Source organism: Bos mutus, chromosome 20, assembly GCF_027580195.1.
Source record: "Bos mutus isolate GX-2022 chromosome 20, NWIPB_WYAK_1.1, whole genome shotgun sequence".
Classification (NCBI taxonomy): domain Eukaryota; kingdom Metazoa; phylum Chordata; class Mammalia; order Artiodactyla; family Bovidae; genus Bos; species Bos mutus.
The window spans coordinates 21,373,538-21,398,569 of record NC_091636.1 but is presented as its reverse complement, the minus strand read 5'-3'; the positions used below and the strand labels follow the sequence as shown (position 1 = coordinate 21,398,569).

The 25,032-nt window shown below is 35.5% G+C and overlaps 1 protein-coding gene across 1 annotated transcript in view; it reads right to left on the bottom strand.

Annotated features, from left to right (window-relative positions):
• Nucleotides 1–25,032, bottom strand: part of IPO11 (importin 11) — a 204,860-nt gene that overhangs the window by 92,325 nt on the left and 87,503 nt on the right. Inside the window, exons 20-24 of the mRNA XM_070357518.1 lie at nt 20,157–20,270; nt 11,029–11,144; nt 4,629–4,705; nt 819–898; nt 311–391 (exon numbers count right to left, since the gene is read on the bottom strand). Of these exons, the coding sequence (XP_070213619.1) occupies nt 311–391; nt 819–898; nt 4,629–4,705; nt 11,029–11,144; nt 20,157–20,270 (468 nt within the window). The remainder of the gene's footprint in view (nt 1–310; nt 392–818; nt 899–4,628; nt 4,706–11,028; nt 11,145–20,156; nt 20,271–25,032) is intronic.

Here is a 25,032-nt window from a genome sequence, read left to right as displayed (position 1 = left end):
TAAACCCTTATTATACAAGGTGAAGTCTCAAGATAGGGGCGGGGGAGACTTTGGGGACTCATCAGCAGACACTTTGTTAGAAATGTGAAATGTGCATTTTAACAACATCTTCAGGTGACTTATATGCACAATCAGATTTCTGATCTCTAGTCCAGAAGTATTAACACCAATTTAATACTGCTAAAAGAAAATACTCTGTCCAGAATTACTCTTCCCTTTCTTGTCAATCATCCAAAGCCAATTGAAGGTCCAATCTCACAAAATACAGACGGAAAACTTACAACAATATTCATCAGAAAGATGACAGTACCTTCAGCACTTGAACTTGACCATCTGTAGTAATTTCCTTTAGTAGTTCACAAAAGGACTGACATAGACCTACTGCATAGGTCTGAAATGCAATGAAAAGTCAAATTATACATATGAATATATCTGCAATATCAAAAAAGGCGTAATATTGAATTTGGGACTCAATCTATTTGAATATTAGATACTAGAGCTCTCAGTATATAAAATTTCAATTAAAACTCTGTAGGAAAGAAAAGTTTAAGAAATAAAAATACAATTTACTCCTATTCTGATTTTTGTAGCAATGTAAGGATATATTTATATGTAGAGCATATTTTGTGTTAAATAATGTAATTCATGGAACTGCATCACCTTTGCAGTGGGCAGTGCTTATGATGATCCCCCCAATCAAAGTAATAAGTCAATCTTTTATACTTTGAAAAAGCTTGAAAATAAGATTTCTGATTTCAAAGAGGAAACAATCAAATAATAACTATATAAATTCTAACAATGCAAAAGCTACAACATACCTGTAAAAATTCAGTTGATGATAAAAAGATATAACCATTGATGATCTTAAAGCAGGTTCTGACACTTTCTGAACTTAGTTCTGCCAAAATAATAATAATAAAGAACAAATTAATTAATTGTTCCAAATCAGTTTAAATGAAGCAATTCATTTAAAGCTAAGCTACATGCCCTTCTTTATAAATCTTTTCTGAATGCTATTCTGACTGCTAGTATATCAATATCTATATAAAAACTGGCATTAACCTGTAACTTAAAGCTTTCCATATACCTCCCATTACTTAAAACAACTTAGAAAATACTAAGCTCCCTTTTCTTTCCTTTCAGAAAATAACTACATAATCCAACCTTTCATTTCAAATTAAATTTCTAGTACCAGCATGACAAACTGCATGCAACTGAATCATTTTATCATCATATTATGACATCTGCTTAAATGGGTTCATTCAATAAGCATTTACTGAGTGTCTACTGTGCTGGCATTGAACATGTAACCCTACTTAAAAGAGTGCCTGTTATACTTTGAAAATTATAATTCCCAACTCTTGGGCTTTGTTATTCAAATCCACTCCCCCGTGAAAAACCTACACATAGAAAATGTTCTTAAAAGTATTATTACCAGAATAGTATAGGAAAATAATATTGCTTTTAGGTATTCCTTTCAAAGTGCAAAGCAAAAAACCATTTTGTTAAAATTGAGTATGATCAAATGTATATGCAGTGCTATTTTACATGTCTTATCACAAACAATAATGATAAAACAGAATATAGATTATATGTATTAATTATACAAATCAAAACATGATTCCAAAATATCATCTATATCTAAAACTTTTCATTTTGTATTGCTACTATTTTAGAAATCATATGCACTTCCAATAGGACAGACTAAAAAATGTTTCCTGGCAAAAGTGTAGGCTCTGGGTTCTTATCTAACTCATATCCTAGCAAAGTGAGAAGGTATTCTATTTAGATGAGAATGACCCATAAAAGACGGTTGCTCCTTGGAAGAAAAGCTATGACCAACCTAGAGAACATATTAAAAAGCAGAGATGTATCTTTGCCAACAAAGATCCATCTAGTCAAAGCTACGGTTTTTCCAGTACTCATGTATAGATGTTAAGAGTTGGACTATAAAGAAAGCTGAACGCCAAAGAATTGATGCTTTTGAACTGTGGTGTTGGAGAAGACTCTTGAGAGTCCCTTGGACTGCAAGGAGATCCAACCAGTCAATCTTAAAGGAAATCAGTCCTGAATATACATTGGAAGGACTGATGCTACAGCTGAAACTACAATACTTGGTTTGTCTGTTAAGAACTGACTCATTGGGAAAGATCCTGATGCTGGGAAAGATTGAAGGCAGGAGAAGAAGGGGACAACAGAGGATGAGATGGTTGGATGGCATCACTTACTCCTTGGACATGAGTTTAAGCAAGCTCTGGGAGTCGGTGATAGACTGAGAAGCCTAGTTTGCTACAGTCCATGGGGTCGCAAAGAGTTGGACATGACGAAGCAACTGAACTGAACCCACCCGTATATTTCCCCAGTAGATGAAAAACATAACCCAAATTCAAAACGTTTCAAAGGAATTATTTTGTATATTCTAGGATTTAACATATCAGTTAAAATGAGAATGTAGAGGGGACAGAGACTAACCAACTCGTTACCATGCTAATCAAAGACAGAAATAACAAAGGCTGTCACCTAAATATACGAAAGTGTTAGTATCTCAGTCGTGGGCTCTTGGCAAGCCCATGGACTATAGCCTGCCAGGCTCCTCAGTCCATGGGCAAGAACACTGGAGTGGTTTGCCAATGCCTTTTCCAGGGATCTACGGGCCCAGTAATCGAACCCGGGTCTCCTGCATTGCAGCCAGATTCTTTACTATCTGAGCCACCAGGGAAGCCATTTCACAACAGAAGACAAAATGTCAGGATAAAAGAATAGACAATTATATTGGATAAAGTCATCCTTATGAAAACTTCACACTGTCCTTTTCTCCTTAAGGAGCAAGTCCAGTAAAGTCTGAACTTGGACACACTGTTTAACAGACAAACAATGAACAGAAAACTACTTGGCAACCTCCGTGATAAATATAGCAGAAGGGTCTACACTTTAGTAAAAATTCAGAATGATTACATTCTGGGTATGTCACCAAATACAATTTCTAAATCACTGCCATCTAAAATTTTACCAACGTCTATGAAGAAGAAAACAATATTTAAAAAAGATTTGATTTTGAAAACCACAGTTCCCATCTCTTCTCACAGATACTTTAAAAGCTATTTCTAGATTAATGTATACAAGCAAAGAGCAATTAGGTCACTTTATACTGTTTTCCATGCCTCCATCATGCCAAGTACAGCTTATACTAAGGAATGCTATCTTAAACAAATACTACATAGTAATAGTAAAAAAATACCCCTAAAATTAATAAATTTATCTTAAAGTATATTGAACACTGTTCATTGTTATCTATGAGTTCCTAGTAAAACTCTGATTAAAAAATAGTTATTGTCTGGTCCAAGTATCAAGAGGAGATGACCATGCAATAGACCTGCATTTATTTTCAGACTGTGAATAATTTAATTCAAATGTTCTCAACCATGGGCAATTTTGCCCTCTAGGGGACATGTGGCCATGTCTGGAAACTCTGGCTGTGAAAACTAGCATCCAGTGGGTTGTGAGGATGCTATTAAATGTCTTACAATGCAGTATATTCCCGAAAAGAAAGGAGTTAAAAGACGCTCCGTGGGTAAGTATTAAAGATTGGGAACTCTGAATGGAATAAACATAAACAGTTTTTACATTTTGTAAATAAACAATGTTTTTAAATAGCAGTAGTCGGCAGACTGAAAAAGAATCAAAAGGCCAGTAAATAGCACTATATACAACTCTTAAATAGTCTATACAAGTTAAATGTGAATCTGCACTGGTAAAAATTACACACAAAATAACTTCTCTAGACAGTATTTTTTGTAAATTTAAGATATCACATACTTGTGAATGGTAGCCAATATGTAGCAGACAAGCATTGGCTTTCTATGGTTAAGTATCATCAGAATACATGTTCACGTTCAGAAAGGAATCAAACTACCTATCATCCATGGTAGCTAACAGAGACTCAAGAGCCTAACCCTAGCACAGTGTCTAGTTCTCTGATGTCACATGTCAAAAGTGTTGCTTCAAAACATTAAGCTTCCAGGGACTTCCCTGGTGGCCCAGTGGTTAAGAATCCACCTTGCAATGCAGAGGCAAAGAGTTCAGTCCCTGGTCAGGGAACTAAGATCCCACAGGTCTCAGGGCAACTAAGCTTACGCGCCACAACTAGAGAGTCCATGTGCCACAACAAAAGATCCCGAAGACGCGATGAAAATCACACAGTGGAGCCCCTGTGTGTGCATCTAAGACCCAACAACTAACCCTGACCTGAATGAATAAAGAACTTTTAAAAAAGAAAATTAAGCTTCCTTATTTCAAGCCCATACATAAATAATACCTCAACGAACAATAAGTTCTTTTCTAATATGTAATAATCTTTATTTTGGTGGTTCCTTAGCTAAATCAGAAGTATGTATAGAGCTCATTTATGAACAACTGATAGCATGAAACGACTTTTTCAATTAAGTAAATTTAGTGTTTGCTCTTTAATACACAGAAATAGTTCTAAAAAGTTATACTGTAGGAAAAAAATTCAGAAACTATTAAAATACTACCCAACTTATTTCTTAAAATCAAGGGTTTATTAAAAATGGAAGGTATAATTTACAGCTGCCTGTAGAACAGTAGTAATTTTATGCTTTAAAACTTACCTAGAAGTGGTGACATATTCTGAAATATACGAAGCAACTCTGGTGTAATACATGGGCTGTTTTCCAAAGTCACTAACCTAGGAAGCAGGGGTAAAGAAAGATGATTAAATCACCTTCCACAGCCTTTAAAACTATTAACAATACAACTGAAGTATTTCAAAAACTGTCCCATTTAAAGGAAGAAAGCAAAATAGACAATACAGAAAATTTTTTTTTTTAAAAAGGGACTACTCAGTCTTTTGTGGTGAGACACCAAACCTCTCCTCCATACAAAATACAGAAATTAATTCCAGGATTTATATGAGAAAAGTCAGGTTTTACAAGAGGTCAGAAGATTTTTATGGCATTAGATTAGAAAAAGTCTAGAAAAAGACTAATAACTACACTAAAGTTAACAACTATTATGTACCAAAAGCTGTCTCAAAAAAGTTAAAACATAAAAGTTACATACTGGGAGAAGATTGTTTTCAATAGATATGCTTAACAAGGGAATGATATTTTTTTAAAAAGTCAAGAGAAAAATGGACAGAACACATGAACAAATATTTCACACAAGATACAATGGTTGACAATAAACCCGACTATAAAATATATAAAGATATGTAACTAGTAATTAAGAAAATACAAATTATAACCAAAACAAGGTACAATTTTACCCCATCAATCAGCAAAATATTAAGTGTGACATACCATGTACTGTCAAAGCGATAAAACACTAACTTGCACAGTGCTGACAGCAATGCAAGTTGATATAATCACTTAGGGAAACCGCTACTATCCAGTAATACTGAATATGGATATGTGCATATAGCTATGACCTGGAACTGTTTCTAGGCAGAAATGTATACTAGGGCATACGGTCTTACACATTTGCTCTAGGAGTCATGCACAAGAATGTTCAGAGTTGCATTATTTGAACATCAAACAAAGTGGCAAATGAGTAAGTGAATCATTACAGTCACACCATTAGGCTCATCACTATAGATCTATCTCAAAACAGGAAGCAAAAGAACCAAGTTAGAACATACATGATACAATTCATAAAAAGTTAAAATATACTGGTTAGAGATACACACATGTATGTGATTTTAAAAATATAAAAACACAAGAAAGAAAATCAAGAAATGAAAACAAAAAAACTGGTACAGTGGGTTACCCCAGCATAGAACAAACTTGCCATAACACTGGCTTCACAGACAGTCTCACTCTTCTATTTCTTACCCAGAGTATGGAAAATGAGTTTTCATTTTATGTAAGTTACAAATAATTATAAACAACATGACCCCCATATTATTTTGTGTCTACGAAAGACTTCACAAATGTTAAATGACAAAATCAGGTAATCTAGGCAGGGGATTACACAGGGAAAACCAGGTACCCCCAAATGAAGTACTTCTCAACAGCACAAGGAGTGATGCCTTTGGACACCTTACCTTGATCAATAGGAACAGGATTCGAAAGAGAAAGACAAATACCATATGATACCATTTACACATGGAATCTAAAATATGGTACAAATAAACCTATCTACAAACAGAAATAGACTCAGACACAGAGAACAGGCTTGTGGTTCCCAAGCGGGAGGGAGAGAGGAGGCAAATGCACTGGGAATCTGGGGTTAGTAGACGCAAGCTATTACATACGGAACGGATAAACAGGTCCTACTGCACAGCACAGGGAACTATATTCAACATCCTGGGATAAACCATAATGGAAAAGAATATAAAAAAGACTGTATGTATGTGTATAACTGAGTCACTCTAGTGTATGGAAGATATTAACACAACATTGTAAATCAACTATATGTTAATAAAAAACCAGTTTAAAAACAACAACAACAGGATTTCATTTTTAAAGAATAAAATATCAAGTAAGCTTAAAAAAAAAATCCTATTCATCTTTAAAATAACCATGAACCAAAAGAAAAACTCCACTCCAGTCCTGAGGTTTCACTGAGAAAAACATTGGAGGGCATATTCTAAATGCTGGAAGATGTTTAAAAACACTCAGTACTCAAGAGATCCAAAAAAGAGTGTCTGAAGCTTGTTCTTTCCCTTCCACTATCATTACTTTAGTAAAACGCCACTCAAGTCACTGTCACTCTCACTTCCTGTGGTAGTTTCCATAGTATAAACCATGCTATTCCAAAGAGGGAAAAGATTTGAAGAATTGAAACTACTTAAAAATAAAATTACATGGTTTATAATTTCATATTAAAAAATAAAGACTTGGAAAGGAGAGGAAGTAAGAAAAAGTCAAAACACTAAATTCTTTACCATCAAGGAAAAGGAAAAGTTAACTACTTTGATAAATAATTAGACAAAAATATATGTACCTATATCTTTGCATAGAGAAATTAAAACTTAATGTTAACCTTCCAAAAAATGTACAAAAGAGAGGGCATAAAGTAAAAAGATATATCAATTCAACAAATAAACATATGACTATAAAAATTCTTTTGAAGTAAAGCATCCCTGGTTAGGTTAAAATACAAAATTTAAAAATTTGCTCTGTATAGGAACATAACTAAATTTCAAATAAAAAAGCTAAAATGTAAAAGATGAACATAGATAGTTAAGTCACATCTAAACAAAACAGGGCTTCCCTGGTGGCTTAGTGGTAAAGAATCTGCCTGCCAATGCAGGAGACATGGGTTTGATCCCTGATCCGGGAAGACCCCCCATGCCAAGGAACAACTATTTGTGTTCCTTGCTCCACAACTATTGAGCCTGTGCTCTGGAGCCTGGGAGCTGCAACTACCGAAGCCTGTGTGCCCCAGAGCCTGTGCTCCGCAACAAGAGAAGCCACCTTCAGTGAGAAGCCCGCCTACTCCAACTACAGAGCAGCCCCAACTCACCTCAACTAGAAAAAAGCCCATGCAGCAACAAAGATTCAGCAAGCCAAAAATAAAATAAAAAAATTTTTAATCTAAATGAAACAAACCATACAATATTAATATAAGATTAAATTTAAATGCAAAAGAATTTAAACATACATCACGTTACTTCACAAAAAATTTTAAATATATTTTATTTCTTAAATCTTATAACACTATACAAAAGTATCAAAATTTTGTGCAGTGAATATCTTGTTTAACTTACAGTTCAAAAATGCTAGAAATGAACAGGGGCACTCACATGAAGAAAACTGAATGGGATATTTTAACAGATCAGTGTCAGGATAAAAAACCAAAATAATGTGAACAAACAATCTACAAGTTAAAAAGAATAGATATCATAGATATTCATGAAAGTCTGCATCTTCAATACTATTATTACTATTTATGTGCACATATTACTATAATAAGTCATTAAAATTCAAATTAAGTTTAAAAAACTTGTACAAGTGGTATGTTGTATTTACAATGCAATAAATCCAGGCCTAAATCATTTACTTTAATATCAGCAAAAAAATAACAATGTTGGGTCAAAGAAGTTATGAGGGAAAAAAAAAAATCACATGATCAATCTGAAGAATTTCACTGTGCATATAACAAATAACAACTTGCACCTCCCTATCAGTTCAAATTTCTATTCCCCAAGGTAACTGTTTTATACTTTTGTCCCCACAAATCTTTCTCATCTTATTAAATACTCCCATTCCAGCCTGTAACACTCAGTTGATGACTATCCTTCATATTTTGTTGAGAAAATAGAAGTTATGAGATGGAATATCCTCCCATCTTATTCTACTACAATACAAAAATCTCTCTGTCTCCAGTTAAAATAGATGAACTATCCCTGCTATCTAAAGGAGGAAAAAAAAAAAAAAAAACCCCTCCATTCACGCTGAATCCCATCCCTTCTTGCCTCCCTCAATTATCTCACTCTCTCAAGCCTCATCATACCTCCAGATCTTCATTCCTACACTGGCCAACTGTTGCCCAACTTCAACATCCTTTTCATAGTCGAAGCTCTCAAACAACTTGCCAATGCTCATAGGCTGCACTTAACTCCAATTTATTCTTGGTCTACTCTCTTCCTCCTCCTGTTCTCACTACTCCACTGAAACCCCTCCTATCATCTCCCTTGACTCCTTACTATGGACTACTCTTACTCTGACAATCAGCAACATTTGACATAATTAACCATTCCCTCTTTTAAGAAATATTCTCTCTTGGCTTGGTTTTCCTCCTCTGATAGCTTCTCACGCAACCTCAAAATTTTTTCTTCAGGATTCCGCCCAGAACACTATGTTCTCTATCTGCCCTTTTCTTCCTAGGCAACCTCACCAATTCTCAGACTTTATAAATCATATATATCATGTGCATCTCATGCTCACACAACCAAGTGAGGTAGAAATTATTTTTCCTCATTTCACAGATAAGAAAAGATGTAATCATCAGAACATGATGGCAAACCTAATGCTGCGGTATGTACACGGGACTGCCTACCTGTGTTCCAAATAGAGGAGTTTGGGATACTGATTCCAAATAGGAGTTCTAGCCCCCTAAGAAAATTACATTAAGAAATGTATACTTTGATTCTTTAAAGTATCTCAGCATTAGTAACGGAGAAGGCAATGGCACCCCACTCCAGTACTCTTGCCTGGAAAATCCCATGGATGGAGGAGCCTGGTAGGCTGCAGTCCATGGGGTCGCTAAGACTCAGGCACGACTGAGCGACTTCACTTTCACTTTTCACTTTCATGCATTGGAGGAGGAAATGGCAACCCACTCCAGTGTTCTTGCCTGGAGAATCCCAGGGACGGGGAAGCCTGTGGGTTGCCGTCTCTGGGGTCGCACAGAGTCGGACACGACTGAAGCGACTTAGCAGCAGCAGCAGCAGCATTAGTAAATTTGATAAACTTTTAAAATGCATCCCAATGATTTAATTTTGTTTATATACAATGAAAGGCTAGGAAAAAAGGAATTACCATTAGTGGAGCAATGCATTCCTATTATCTGTTTATGTAATCCTTAAAAAATGTGTACACCTTTCACTAACACATTAATATACTAGATCTGTAATTACATTGATAAACATATGAGTCTACCTCTTTACTATAATATTTTTCATTTTCTGATAAATAATATATATGTTTACAGAAAAGAATCTATTTGCCAGAGATTACTGTTTTAATTTGTAATCTAGAGTAGAAGTTGGCAAACTATAGCTCATGGGCCAAATCCAGTCCACACCCTATTTTTATAAATGCTGTCTTACTGGAGCACAACTGAAACCATCTGTATACATATTGTCTATGACTGCTCTGACACTACAACAGCAGAGCTGAATCTCTGGGACAGAAAGGACAAAGCCTAGGAAGCCTACCATCTGCCCCTTTACAGGAAAAGTTTGCCAACCTCTGATCTAGAGTAACCCACGCTGTACAAATAAAAATAAACGAATATAAAAGGCTCCAACACATGCTAGTTCACAATCAAACCATCCAGAAGTCATTTAAATTCAAACAATATAACCTAGAAAATATGAGAAACACAAATTGCAAATTAGTAAGTATCTACCTAGTTATGTTTTACAATTGTTCATCTAGTATTCTGATTTGTTGTTGCTGTTGTTTACAGACCATTCATTCAGCATTTGCACCAAAAACAATTTCTAAGAATCAAAAAACTATTCACTCCTAAATACCCAAGGAAAACTGAAGGAAGGAAGAGAAGGAGAGGGGGAGCAGTGACAGAGGGAGGCACCACAAACGTTCACTTTGTTCCATGTATACTTCCTTTGACTTGCTTTTTTAAATTCCAATACTAGGTTTTTTACATTGGAGTTTTAAAAGCTTTCCTGTATTGTTAACTACATCTTAAGTAGATTAGCCCCAAAGAAAACTGCTGCCATCAGTAAGATGAAGCAAAAAGATTTCTAGTCAATGCTCAGTCTGTGTTTACTTAACTGCAATTCATTCATTACATAATTTGTGGCGCTGAGATGTCACAGAAACAGGGTTCAATTGTTTTTCACTGTTTAACGCTATATACTACTATACTCAGTAAAATATTAAGTCAAGACTAAGTAGCATTAATATCTGAGGCTGAGGTATTTTATCCGAGTATTTACTGGGTAAAGCAGTAAGAAGTTGAAAATAATTCAATAACCCCCAAAACATCCCATTTAACAGTGTGGAGGTTTTTATGTCAATTTTTAGTTTTGGTCAAGATTCCTCATTTCACATTCCAAATTCCAAAAGATGAAATGCAGCTGAGTTCTTATTGAAACTTCCTCTCTAACTTTTACTATTATAAGCCTACAATGAGCGACAGATGCCAAGAAAAGTGGGAGTTACTATGTTACCCAGTTCAGGGAAACTGCCTTTATGTTTCTGTTTTTCAATGCTGAGCTTTTAAACCCTGTTACATGACCTCTGCTTTATTGGCATCAGTAGGGAAGCCCAGGAAAATAAATAAATAAGATTCACAGTATCAAGTTTTTCCTCTTACCATAATTCTAAACCATCTTCCAGAAGATAAACATGTGGAGGCTGGGAAACATCTGTACTCAGTTGAATAACTGGGAGCAGGAAAGGGTACAGGTTCTTGCTGTCTGCTCCTAATCCCTATGGGAAGTATAAATAAAACTTAACATAGATAATCTAAAGTCCCGCCTCCCACCAAAAAAATCACCTATCATATAAAAAAGCCCTAAAACCAATTTATTAAAAAAATCAATCAATCAGATTTTAAAAGGATGATTCTAATTATAAGCATTATTAAAACAAAATTAGTTCTGTTTACAATTGGAAATCAGTAGTAAAAAAATATTCAATTGCCTAATGGTAGTAAAACCATATACATCAAGGTTACAAATATACGTTCATTTTAAGAGATTTCTCATATACATATTTATATTCCCTTCCATGATGACTGAAGATGTGTAAACAGTGATGTGTTAAATTCTACAAATTATCCCAACTAAATAACTCAGTCAAAAAGAACCTAATCTAAATGTTCATCAGTTAAGATAACTACATTATAATACCTTCATATTCTAGAATACTCAGTAGTCATGAAAAAGGATTAGGCATGGAATGAAAACAATTTCAAAAATAATGACAAATTGGGATTAAAAAGAAGGGTGTATAACAATTTCACAAGCCAAAAAAGTTTTTTAATAGCTATATATCTGATATGAAGATATACGCATAAAAAAGTTTCTTGGGAGCAAACAGAAAAAACTGTTGACACTAGTTAAATATGGATGTTGGAAAAGGATGTTGGGAGGGGTAAAAGGAGTTTTTTTTTTAATGTGTGCATTTTTTAATGAAGAATTTATGCCAATTTTTTAATAAGAAAACAAAGATGGAGGAAGAGGGAGATTTTAATTTAAAATTCTGGTTTGACTAATTATTGTCTTATGGAGGTTGACTCAGTGCATCACACTAAATCTAAGCACTTTGAAAGGAACATAAGAGGATAGAAAATCAATTTCTAACTCATAATCTCTACAATCTAATAAGCAAAGAAAGGAAACCAAGCAAACTATCAAACATCTCCTCACTTAGAAAATAATTCAGATGTCAATATAATATATAATTACAAAGCAACAAAATGTATACGAATGCCTCTTTCAATGACACACACATATATTTAAAGTCAAAATTTTATCAGCAGGATATAGATACTTCAGTGGAAATACACTAAGTTTATTCTTAAATTCATTAAGTTTGGGCCTTTCTACAACTATGCAAGGGTTGATAGACTTTATTAAAGATTTTTCCAAAGAAGAGATTTATAAAAATGTCACATTTAATAAAGTAGTAAACTGGGCCTTAAAATTCAGTTAAATTTCACTCTCCACAGCTCAATTCTTAACAGAACGCAAAAAGGAAAAAATTAAGGAAAACTAATCAAGTTCATTTTTTAATATCAATAGACTTAATATTTCCTAGGAATGTTAGAATCTACTTACTTAGTGCACATTTTAATGAGCACAAAATGCTAGCATTAGCAAAACTAAAGTAACTGCTAAACATAAAAGACTCTCTCAGTTAAAGCTTCAAGAAATTTAGCTCTGTAATCTAGTGGGTTGAAGAATGTGTCAGAATGTGTCAGATATGCAGCTTTAAGTAAATTTGAACACTTTCAATCCACAACTGTAACTATAAAACAATGTCTACAATTCTGTGAAATAATTACAATTATAGTTACAGTTAAGCAGGGAGAAAAGAACAACACTTTCTAAAAAGTGGTATTTCTCAGGGTACTGTCTTTGGCTCTCTTCTCGTGTGATTTGTACTTGCTGCTACTGCTGTTAAGTCACTTCAGTTGTGTCTGACTCTGTGCGACCCCAAAGACGGCAGCCCACCAGGCTCTGCCATCCCTGGGATTTTCCAGGCAAGAGTATGGAGTGGGTTGCCATTGTACTTGCTGATAATGTCCAAATCTATTATCTCCAACCCAAACCTCTGAACTCCAGACACTCTTTATGACATAGGAAATTATCAACCAGAAGGCATCTCAAACTCTCAAGTAAATCACTGAACCAATCCACTATCTTCCTAAAAAATAGCTTCTGTTCCTGCATTTCCTAACTCAAGTGACATGAACCACTGTCTACGGAGCAAAAAATCATACCACAACTACCTTCTGTGCTTCTTCCTCCTCACCCCAAATCTAAGCAATCCTTAATTCTATCTCAAATGTTCCCCCTTCTTTCCATGGCTTTACTTCACATCATCGTCTCTTTCACGGTTAACAGAAGAGCTTCCCAACTATTTCTTTGACCTTAGTTTTACTCCATTCCAAACCAGTGTCCCCACAGGTGCACTGATTACCTTTCTAAAATACAAATGATAACACACCTTCCTCTGAACTTCAAGACACATTCTTTATGCTTTCCTAACCAGGCCTCAGGATTCCCTGGTGGCTCAGTGGTGAAGAATCCTCCTGCCAATGCAGGAGACTTGGGTTTGATCCCTGGGTCAGGAAAATCCTCTGGAGAAGCAAGTGGCAATCCACTCCAGTATTCTTGCCTGGGAAATCCCAAGAACAGAGGAGCCTGGCAGGCCACAGTCTATGGAGGTGCAAGAATCAGACATAACTTAGCAACTAGGCAACAATAAGAACAGGCCCTTACACCCAACTGTGATACTCAGTGCTGCAGCTATACAAAATGACTGTGTATAAGAAATCACTATGTTAGCATCTGGAGAAAGCTGATGGACTTAACACGTGCATTTACTACTGTGCTCTCCCAAGATCCACTAAAAGGAGATAGGAGTATGTGTTTTTAAAGACCTAGAACTCTTAAGTACAAAGACAGCTTAAGAAGAGATAAAAGCAACTTATTTTTGGAAGCAGGAAAGAAAGACTGATTTAGCAGACTCAGAAAACCAAAGCTCAAAGCCAGCAGTGGAAAAGGGCAAGAAACCACCTGATGTACACTACAGAAACTCCAAAAGACTTGGGAACTGACAGCACAAGGTATTTTGGAAAGGGAAGCTGAGGGAAGTATTAAAAGTAATAGGACCTGTAGAAGGTATTTTAAAAGACATTTGATGACAAGATCTCATCCTTGTGCATAGTCAAACAACTGGCCCTCTTTAATCAGTACAGATTTGGCCCTTTATTCTCGTAAGGCAAAACAAAGCATCTGAAGACAAGGAGACAATCAGGTAATCAAGACTAGGGATACTATATAAAACAGAGATATAATATAATGGGCAAAAGACTGATGGATCTTTCACTAAGGAAAGATCTCAGAATCACAGAACCAAAACATTTGCTCCATACAAAAAAAAAGCTTCCAACTAGACTATTTTAAAGAAAAAACCCACAATCAGCAAGTTTCCCATATATATTCAATCCTTTTGATTAACTTTTTAGTGCCCACTCTAAAATATAAAATTTATACAGACAAAATATTGATACAGCTCTTGAAGGGAAATGGTTACCTAAGGATTCATTATACTGTTCTTCCTTCTTTTGTGCATGCCTCAAAGTTTCACAAGAAAAAAAAAAAAAGCAGGCAACCAATCACATCAACAGACATGACTGAAGGAAACAGAGACCACATATAGAGATAAAAGCTTAGAAAAATGTTAATATCCTTATTAGAATAAAACACTGTATTCATGAAAACAAAAATGAAATGATTTTTCAACAATACAAATGACCGTATCTGTATACAAATGATTGTATACAAATATAAAATGATTATTCAACAATACAGAAAAGAACTCCTTGAGTGGGGAAGGACAAATAGGGTTATGGGATTAAGAGTCACAAACTAACAGGTATAAAGTAATCAACAAGGAATACATGACACAGCACAGAGAAATATAGCCATTATTTTGTAATAACTTCAAATGGAGTATAATCTATATAAATATTGAATTGACTATGTTGTACACCTGAAATTAATACTATAAATCAACTATACTTCAATTAAAAATAAATAAAATTTTAATTTAAAAAACAGTACTCATAGACATTAACAATATTACAGCAGGGAAGAAAAGCTCAATAGAAAGACTGAAAGATAAAGCTCAAAAAATTCCCCAGAAAGTAGAGCAAAAGGACAAAGAGACGTGCCGGGAGCCAGCACAGGAGATCCCATCCATGACAAGGTCATGCGGAAGAGACCTGACAGGCAAGGCGGATCAGGACTCAAGGGACTCCCTGGACCTGCCCGAGCATCTACCCCAGAACCAAAGTCTGTCTGTCTACTGTTTACTATATTATGTCTTTTACCAACTCTTCTGACATTAACAGGGGGTTATCCCCGACCACCTTTCTCTGAAAAAAAAATCAACTTAGGACTCTAGTTTTTAGCCTGCTTGGCAGGTTTATCCATATTCTTGCAACTAACGCACATAATTGCTCACAACTCCCCAACCATGAAAGGCACAGGAAGCCTAAGCATTCTAAAAGTCCTAATGAGCATAGAGCCCTTTGAGGGATGAAAAATTATTAGAACAGTACTGGTAAAGGCTTCATTATTGGGCCAGTGCTTGCTGCCAAGCTCCCATATCCCTTATCCACTGTGCACCTGGGAGTGCGTTAGTTAATGTAGTTGGAATGTAAGAAAAACAAGTAGTAGCCTTGGTATTAACCACATCAGACCTTTGAGCTAATAAGTTCTTTCTTTGTCGTGACCCACTGCACCTTTGCTCCGTGAGACTGTAACTTTATTTAGTACTTTCTGAGGCTGGGAGAAATAAAGAAAAACACTTCAAGGGAAAACAAGGTTTCTGGCTGATCAACCTTTATCAGAAGAGTCATGAAATGTTAACAGGCCACAGAGCCAGACATAACATAAGACCTTTGTTTATGAAAAGGTATACAGAAAATATCCTGGTTTCAATAAAGGTAAAATTGATGGAATGTTCAGCTGACTCTGTATCTTTTACTTTGAGAAATGTGTAACTCAGAGTATAAAAGTTCCTTTTGAAAATAAAGCTGCAGATCCCACTTCACCAGAGCTCTGGTCTCCGTGTCTTTCTTTCTCTTTCTCTCTGTCTCTCTCTTTTCTTTTTCAGGCTGACTCCCTGGAGCACAGAGGCCCTCTGAGTTCATTTTTGCCAGGCTTCTAAGACCCGATCGAGGAGGTGCTCTGCGTCTCCACCCAATTGAGAAGGCGCTCTGCATCTTCACCCCACCGAGAGGGCGCCTGAGGCCTCCATGAACAGAGCAAGTCCCGTGTCAGGGACTTTATTGGCTTTCTGTGTAAACCAAGGAATATCAGTCTCTTTCTCTCTCCCTTATTCTTTCTCTTTATTTTTTATTTGTATTTTTGACCCCGGACCACCAGGTCCCAGTCCATTATAAGACCCGTGTCATCCCTCTCCAGTCCATTATAAGACCCGTGTCTCTCTCGCCGACGCCATTCATCCTGAGAGTTCCCCTGGATCCTGCTGGGGCTGGACCCCAGCAGAGAAGGAAAAGCAGAAACGAACAGGAAGAAAAATATAGGGCTGGGTCATTCATCTATCATCTAAGCAACAAGAAGTTCAGAAAGAGACAAAAGAAAAACACAAAAGTGTGGAAATAATCAACAGAATGTGATGGAGTTATCTAGAACCCAAGAACATGAATTTCCAGTTTGCAATATACATCAAGTGTCCAGAACAATGGAATGAAAATATACCCACATCATCATGAAATTGAAAATAGAAACACAGAGATCATATAAGTTGCCAAAGGGAAAGAGGAGATGACATATTCAAGAAAACAAGAATTAAAATGGCTAAGGATTCCTAAGAGCAACTCCAGAAGCTAGAAGACACACTAAAAATGCCTCTCAAGGGGTAAATTTAGAATTTTACACCCAGCCAAACTACTAGTCAACATGAAAACTTTAAGGCATTTTTCACACATGCAAAATCTTGACAAAATTTATCCCCCAAGTACCTTTTGCAGAATGCCACAGACATTCGTGGGCTCCAGCAGAAAGAGGAAGTCATAACAAGGAAGAAGACAGGTACAGAAAACAGGCATCCTACAGAAAGGATAGGCAAGAAGAACCCTTCTGATGACACTGAAAGGGGATCCAGTTATAACAGCCATGAACAAGCACAGAGTAAAAACCAATGCATACTAAAGCTTGTATCAATTTTCCAGATTCCAAGATGATGAAAGTAATAAAGTACCTGATGTGTGGGAACATACTGAGAGAATGTTTAGATAACAGGTGGACAGAATGGATTCAGTTACACAGAAAGCTCAAATGTAGCAGGCAGAATTCTCAGATGACCACCTATGATTCTTAACTTCATAACTTCAGTGTACACAGACCATTCCCCAGTTATTCAATCAAATGCTAATTTAGATATTACTTTCCAGATATGACTAAGGTCTCAAATTGAATGATCTTATAATAAGAAAATTATACAGATTAGCCTGACCTAACCACATGAACCCTTTAAAAGAGTTTTCTTTAGCTAGCTGCATGAAAGAAAGTTAGAGATTCAAAACCTGAGGGGATTTGACAACCAAGAACTTCCCCACTGCTGATGATAATGATGGAAGGGGTCATGATCAAGGAATGTGGCTGGACTCTAGGGACTTGGAGGGCCTCCAAGGCTTCCCTGGTATCTCAGTTGGTAAAGAATCTGCCTGCAATCCAAGAGACCCTGGTTTGATTCCTGGGTCAGGAAGATCCCCTGGAGAAGGGAATGGCTGCCCACTCCAGTATTCTGGCCTGGAGAATTCCAAGGTAGCCTGGCAGGCTACAGTCCATAGGGTCACAAAGAGTCAGACACGATTGAGCAACTTTCACTTTCACTTTCAGCTGACAGCCAGCAAGTAATCTGGGATTTTAGTGCTACAGACCAAGGAACTGAATTCTCCCAATAAGCTGACTGAATGTAAAGAAAAATTTTCCTTGAAGCCTCCAGAGGAATTTAGTCTGGCAGCATATCAATTTCAGGCTATCAGACTGATCAAAGAGTACAAAATGTTGTGCTCGACCTCTGACCTACAGAACTATGAGGTATTTAGAATGCCATTTTATTCCTTTACATCTGTGGTAATTTGCTGCACAGTAACGGAAAAGTTATAATAAACTAAGCAAACAATTATTAATATAGGAGTGGAGATTAGGTGGATGGTTATATAGGATAGAAAATTAGCCGTATATAATGATATATGACTTCAACATTCTTTATATATGAACTCCGTGTATGAAGTCATACAAACACTAAATAGTGACCTAATTTAAACTATAACTATATTGGGAGGCTTGAAGGATAGGAGTCATACCCAGGAAAATGAAAATTAAATCCTCATCTTCTATACAGGGAGGTCAAGAGATAATGATACACTATTTGGGTATCACCTCTGAAGGAAGACTTCTCTGATGACCCATGTGAGGTCTTCCAGTCTCAGACAAGTAACCCACCAAGTGCCCCACAGCACTCTGTCCTTACTGCTCAAAGAGCACTTAGCTGTTCAGTCTTCCCCTAGACAACCACATTCACAGAAAGCTTGTCCTATTCATTTCTGTTTCCCAGTGCCTAGTACCATGTATTGCATATTGCAGGTGTTCAAAAACGTATTTATCAAATAAATGAATGCCTACTTCCACTGAGGCAAAACTACTGCAGGCGAGAAAGTTTATTTTCATTCATTATTAAACTCCTCAGTCAGAGAGACTATCAGTCTAGGTTCCTAGAATTTTAAGAAGGAAAACAAAAATAAAAACAAATACTTATACTAATATGTCTACTAAATTTCAATAAATAAATAAAAATGATAGTTGAAAGATGCAACAAATTCCATGAAAGGAAACTTACCAATAACCCTAATAATTATATAACTTTCTCAAATGACTGAAAATCTTATTTTAAGGTATTCTCATTTTTAATGTTAAACATTGTATGTTTTCTCCAAGGGCACACGATTACTTAGCTAAAAACTTGTACCACTGGCCTATACATACCCAGGGTGTCACAATTAAAGGAAAAGGTCCTATAGACTCCAAGCATTTCCCGCAAGTTACTATAGCTTCCTAAGATTTCCTAAGGTAACACTGCTTGAAGAGCATACCTCCTTCACAAAAATCTCAAGTTGAGTCTAAAAACACATTTGGCAGAGATATAAGGCAAAAGACATGAGGATCACTCTCTGCTCTGACACTTACATGAACAATCTCAGACTAACTGCTAACCTTCTATTAGCATTTGTATTCTCATTTATTAAAGGGATATAATTTTTCAGGATAATCACAAGAATTAAAGGATAGACAAAAGTGCTTAAAAAAAAATTTTTTTTGTATCACTATCCATGTATCTAAAACTGCCTCAGATAGAAATTTATAACTATAAAACTCAACCATAAAAATTTGGTGAAAGAATAAGTTTATGTTTCAAGGTGACTGAAAAGGGTTTTTTTTAAAAATAATAATAATAATAATATTAGTTCAACTTATTGGAACATTTTAGAGTACTAATTCTTAATTTTGAAAGAGATCTCCCCATTGGAAAAAATCTATCAACTTTTGCAGCAAGAGCAATAAAAGTCACTTGTGCATCCCTACAGACAGATATTCTCATTAAGTGCTTCCCTCTCCATTCTCATACCATCAGACCTTAATCCACCCTAACAGTTCAAATGAGAACTGCAGCTCCAACTCTCTCTCTCTGAAATTTTAGGGTTCTCTCAACCTGCTGCACATCCCCATACCTCAAAGTCAAGATATCAAATATCAAATTAACTCCTTCCCTCAAAGGCAACTTACCTGTTTTTCTGTCTTCCCAACATATGAAAGGAAAGTTTTTACTTTAAATTAAGTGAAAATGGAGAGTCAGTTTATACAGAAGAGCCCTGAATACCAAGGAAACTACATGCAAAAAACAACTGACTGTAAAAATCACAAGTCTACCTTCTCTGGGGACAACCACCTCTAATGAAAGAAATTGTCTTTTAAATATAGAGAATATTTTTTTAAATGTCAAAAAGTGCTCATAGTGAATATAAAAAAAGTGTTTTTAAATGGTGTAGATCACACATGAACAAGAATAATGTGAGGTCTTTTACTGCCACTAACATCAATCACATGAAAATAGCAAAAAAAATTTAAAGAAGGAGAAAAAAAAAACTGAACTAGAAACTGTGGAGAAGAAACTTACCTGAACAAGATGAATAAGTGTTGTCAGAATAGCACACCTCAACATATTGTGCTCTTCACTCTGCTTCCAAAGAAGAGGCAAATACTGTACCAAACATCCTACATACGGTCGTATCTATCACAACAGAAGCAGAGGAAGCAGCAGAGCTGGGTTAGTAAAGAAGGCGACTTATTTCAGAAACACTGACAGACCTATTAGGTCACAGGTAGCAAACGGTTTACTGGATGTAATGTATTAAGTATACATCCTTTTAAAGATAAATTCAATAGTATATAGAGACACAGAGCTCCAGGGTAAATATTTTTAAATAATTTTAAACAAGCAGCAAATTTATTGGCTGAAATAAAATTTAGGAATATAAAACAACATACTGACGCCTGTTATTTCTTTAATAGAAATTACTTAATAAAAAATGCTGTTATATCCTGGTTCTTTTTAATGAAACAACTTATATAATTGGGAATTATAATGTTTTTAAAAGAGTCAGCATTTCCTCATTCATTCAACCATTACCAAATGGCATCTTTCAAGTATCAGGCCTTGAAGACCAGGCACCAAAAAGCAGAGGCTATAAAGGTAAGCATATGAACCCTTAATCCTTTTCAAAGGATAAAACTGTTAACCCCAACATGGATTAACTTCACCAGTTTTAAAAAATATCCCCTACATCACACACACCACGGCTTGATAGTGAGATTTTTGGAAAATAAAATGGAACCTGATTCCACACAGAACCTGGAAACTGCGCTCCAGGTTTCAGCCTACAGCCACCCTGTATTTAGAACTGATCTGATGAGCGTACACTTGGTGATAAAACACTAGAGTTTCACAGTTTCAGTACTATCAATCCCCAGGATTAAAAATTAAAAATTTCTCCCATACATATGGCTGATTCACTTTGTTATACAGCAGAAACTAACACAATATTGTAAAGCATTATACTCCAATAATTAAAACAAAAAAACTGCTCCCAGAAACAGTAAAGGTTTCTCTATTCTGCTTATAAAACATCATACACTAAAGTATAGTGTATACTACACACAAAAAAAAATCTCTCAGATTTGTTCCCCAGGTTTAGGAGAGGAGATGCAGAAAGATAAGAAGTTAAATATTTGCCCAAATATTTCAGTGAGATAAAACTGAATAAATATTAAGAGACTCTTCACGTATCCAATTCTGAATATTATTTTAACAGACATTTATTGAGCACTTAATTTTGCTAAGTGCTCAATCTCAAAGATCCCTCCAATTAACTTATAAAGGCAGACCAGTTAATACATAAAAACAGGTTTCAGAGTAACTAATGCATTCATATTCAACTAAAAACAGCATGTTTTACTGATAAGGAAAGTTCTGGTTTTGAACAAATTAAACAGAATATCTTCCAAGGCATGGAAGAAAGGAAATATGTGCTATGAATTATAGACCGGGTGAATAATACAACCAAGCACCCAATTACATTTGAAAGTCATGAAATATTTATATCCCAGTCTCAGTTGTTCATTAGAATATGCTCTAAATTAAAATCAATGTTTCAAAGACACTATTTTAAAAATCAATCATAGATTCAGTGTTGTAAAAGATTTTAAAAAGGGGCTGGCGATTAGCAAACAAAGTGATGACGTGAGAGCCAAACACATTTCCTTAGGTTAGGAGGGGAGAGGTAAAAAAATAAATTATTGGGGCAACTGAGAAAACCTGAATATGGACTTGACATCAGAATACAGCACTACATCAATGTTAAGTTCTCTGAATCTAATGATGATTATGATTCAGAAGGAGAGGTCTAATATACTAAGGTAAAGTGTTGTGATGAAATGACATGAGGAATATATGGGTAGTGATTTACTACAACATGTCTGCATATTTAAAACTTTTCAGTGAAAACATGTAAAAGGAAAAAAAATACTATAAACATTTCTTAAAGTGATTATGTGTTTTGGGTAGACCAATGATCAGTTATTTAAATAACATTAAAAAAAACACATGGAATTAAGAATGTTTTATAGATATCAGGCTAAATATCCCACAACAGAAAGTGAACCACGAGTGTAACACAACTGAGATGAGAGTACTCATCTTTTGGCACTTCTACTCCAAAAAATAGAATGGGGGGCTCTACTATGAGCATTACAGTCTTATGAGTTCATTCCCACACAGGATTATACCCACTTTCATTCATAACACATTAGAAAATCAACTGAAACTCGAATATGTGACAGACTAACAAATGGTTTAACAAAGGTTCCATTTGCAAGGGAATTTAAAAAGTAAGTCTCTATTAACATCTCATTTTAGCTAACACTTTCAACAGAATATTTAACATTTCACACTGGCTCTTTAATTTTTAATTTTGTTCTTTTCCTTCAGAAATGCTTAAGTCCAAAGACTGCTTACCTGACATCTTACTTGATGATTAACACATTTTTTTCCTGACTGTGTATTTACAGAATCCCTGAACTGGAATAATTTACTTACAGGTTTTCAATTACTTTAAAAAAAAAAAAAGAAATATAATCTTCAAAAAATTTCAAGCTATGGTATAAAGATGGTGACTTCCCTAAAACTTCAAAAACTGTTATGTGTCAGAAAGTACCGCTGTAAGAGGGTTCAAAATGTTTGCAATCTAGTAGACAAAAATCATATTTATATACAAATGATACCTGAAGGATATTCAAGTGATGGTGTTATTCAAAGGTTAACACAAGAAAATGTTTTTCCTGAAAACGTTTTTCATAACCCTTTCCTATTCACGTTCTAAAAACAAAAAGTACTAATAGGATAACTATATCTTATTTACTAATGATATAGACATATGAGCTGCTTAGACTATTTGTGCTGTGAAAGATAACCATGGATAGAAACAAAAGCATTTTTAAATTTACTAAGCATGACCTAGATAGCGTATTCAAAAGCAGAGACATTACTTTGCCAACAAAGGTCTGCTGGTCAAGGCTATGGTTTTTCCAGTGGTCATGTATGGATGTGAGAGTTGGACTGTGAAGAAGGCTGAGTGCCGAAGAATTGATGCTTTTGAACTGTGGTGTTGGAGAAGACTCTTGAGAGTCCCTTGGACTGCAAGGACATCCAACCAGTCCATTCTGAAGGAGATCAGCCCTGGGATTTCTTTGCAAGGAATGATGTTAAAGCTGAAACTCCAGTACTTTGGCCACCTCATGCAAAGAGTTGACTCATTGGAAAAGACTCTGATGCTGGGAGGGATTGGGGGCAGGAGGAGAAGGGGACAACAGAGGATGAGATGGCTGGATGGCATCACTGACTCGATGGATGTGAGTTTGAGTGAACTCCAGGAGATGGTGATGGACAGGGAGGCCTGGTGTGCTGCAATTCATGGGGTCACAAAGAGTCAGGACATGACTGAGCGACTGAACTGAACTGAACTGAAGCAAGAGTAATGTTAAACTTATGTGGGAAAAGGTTTAGCAGTTTGGGGAGATGGGGTAAGAAAATTCATTTCTACAAAAAGAAAAAAAAAACCTTCTTTAAGAAATTCCCATTAGCCAGATGGTGTCTAAATAAGATTATTTTAAAAACTGTAAATCTTGCTTCTACAATATAATCAATTTTAAAATAATTTATTGCAATTGTATAGTAATCTGCATATTGAACATTTAATATTAAATATCTGTGATAAGTTTATACTCAGGAATCCTTGAGAGTAATCTTTATCTTTACCATTTTATACATGAGGACTCAAGGTTCAAGACCATGTCCAAGCCAAAGAGCAGAGACAGGGACTTGAAATAAGTTTAAAACACAGTCTCAATGACCAAATTCTCTCAATGTTATTGATAAACCAGTATCAAAATGAAATAATGTAATTAATGTAATAAGAAACACAAGTGTTAAAAAATTTTAAGATATTACTACTTTTAGACACCAGGACTCAAATCTGCTCAAAATGATTAATGGTCACTCAAAACTGCAACTCTGTTACATCAATATAATGTTGAGTTCAGTTAGTCGGTTAGTGTTAGTTGTTCAGTCATGTCCAACTGTTTGTGACTCTATGGACTACAGCCTGCCAGACTCCTCTGCTCATGGGATTCTCCAGGAAAGAATACTGGAATGGGTTGCCATTCCCTTCTCCAGGGGAGCTTCCCGACCCAGAGATTGAACCTGGGTCTCCTGCATTGCAGGCAGATTCTTTACCAGCTGAACTACCAGTGAGAAGGTTAACGATGAGTTTGAATATTATCAATGCCACTAAACTGTCTGAACTTTGGCATATTTCTTGAAGCCTCAAATTGTTCGAGATAATGAATTCTAATTCCCACACAAAGGTTTTTTTAAGGATTAAATGAGAAATACATGCAAATCACCTGGCACAGGAGTTGGAAACTTGTCATTACTCAATAATTGATAGCAATTCTCATCAATTACTTTAGAATTAATAAGCAGGTTCAAGGTGTCAGAATTTACTAATAGATTCAGGAGCAGACTCCAGGACTGTGGACTTAAATTCAGTTATCTTTTCCTAATTAATATCTCACAGATTTATTCAGCACTTTTCAAATAAAAATATGCAGTGTAAACTTGGATATAAGAAATTATAGGATAATTACAGTGTGGTTCCTGGATTATCAATTTTTCACAAACATTAGGAGTGATAAGGGAAGCTGAATACAATTAAATAATAATTTACTGTTAAAAACTTTACATATTATTTTTACATTAAACCAGTGATGGATATAACATGGCCTAGACTATGAAACACACTCAGTCTTTAAGGTACAAACAACAGATTTCTGAGAATATTTGTATTTGCTGACTGACCTTGGTGAGTATGCACTCAAACATATTAAATTGTAAAAAGTATTATTCAAAATAAACTGAATTTTCTAAAAGATATATA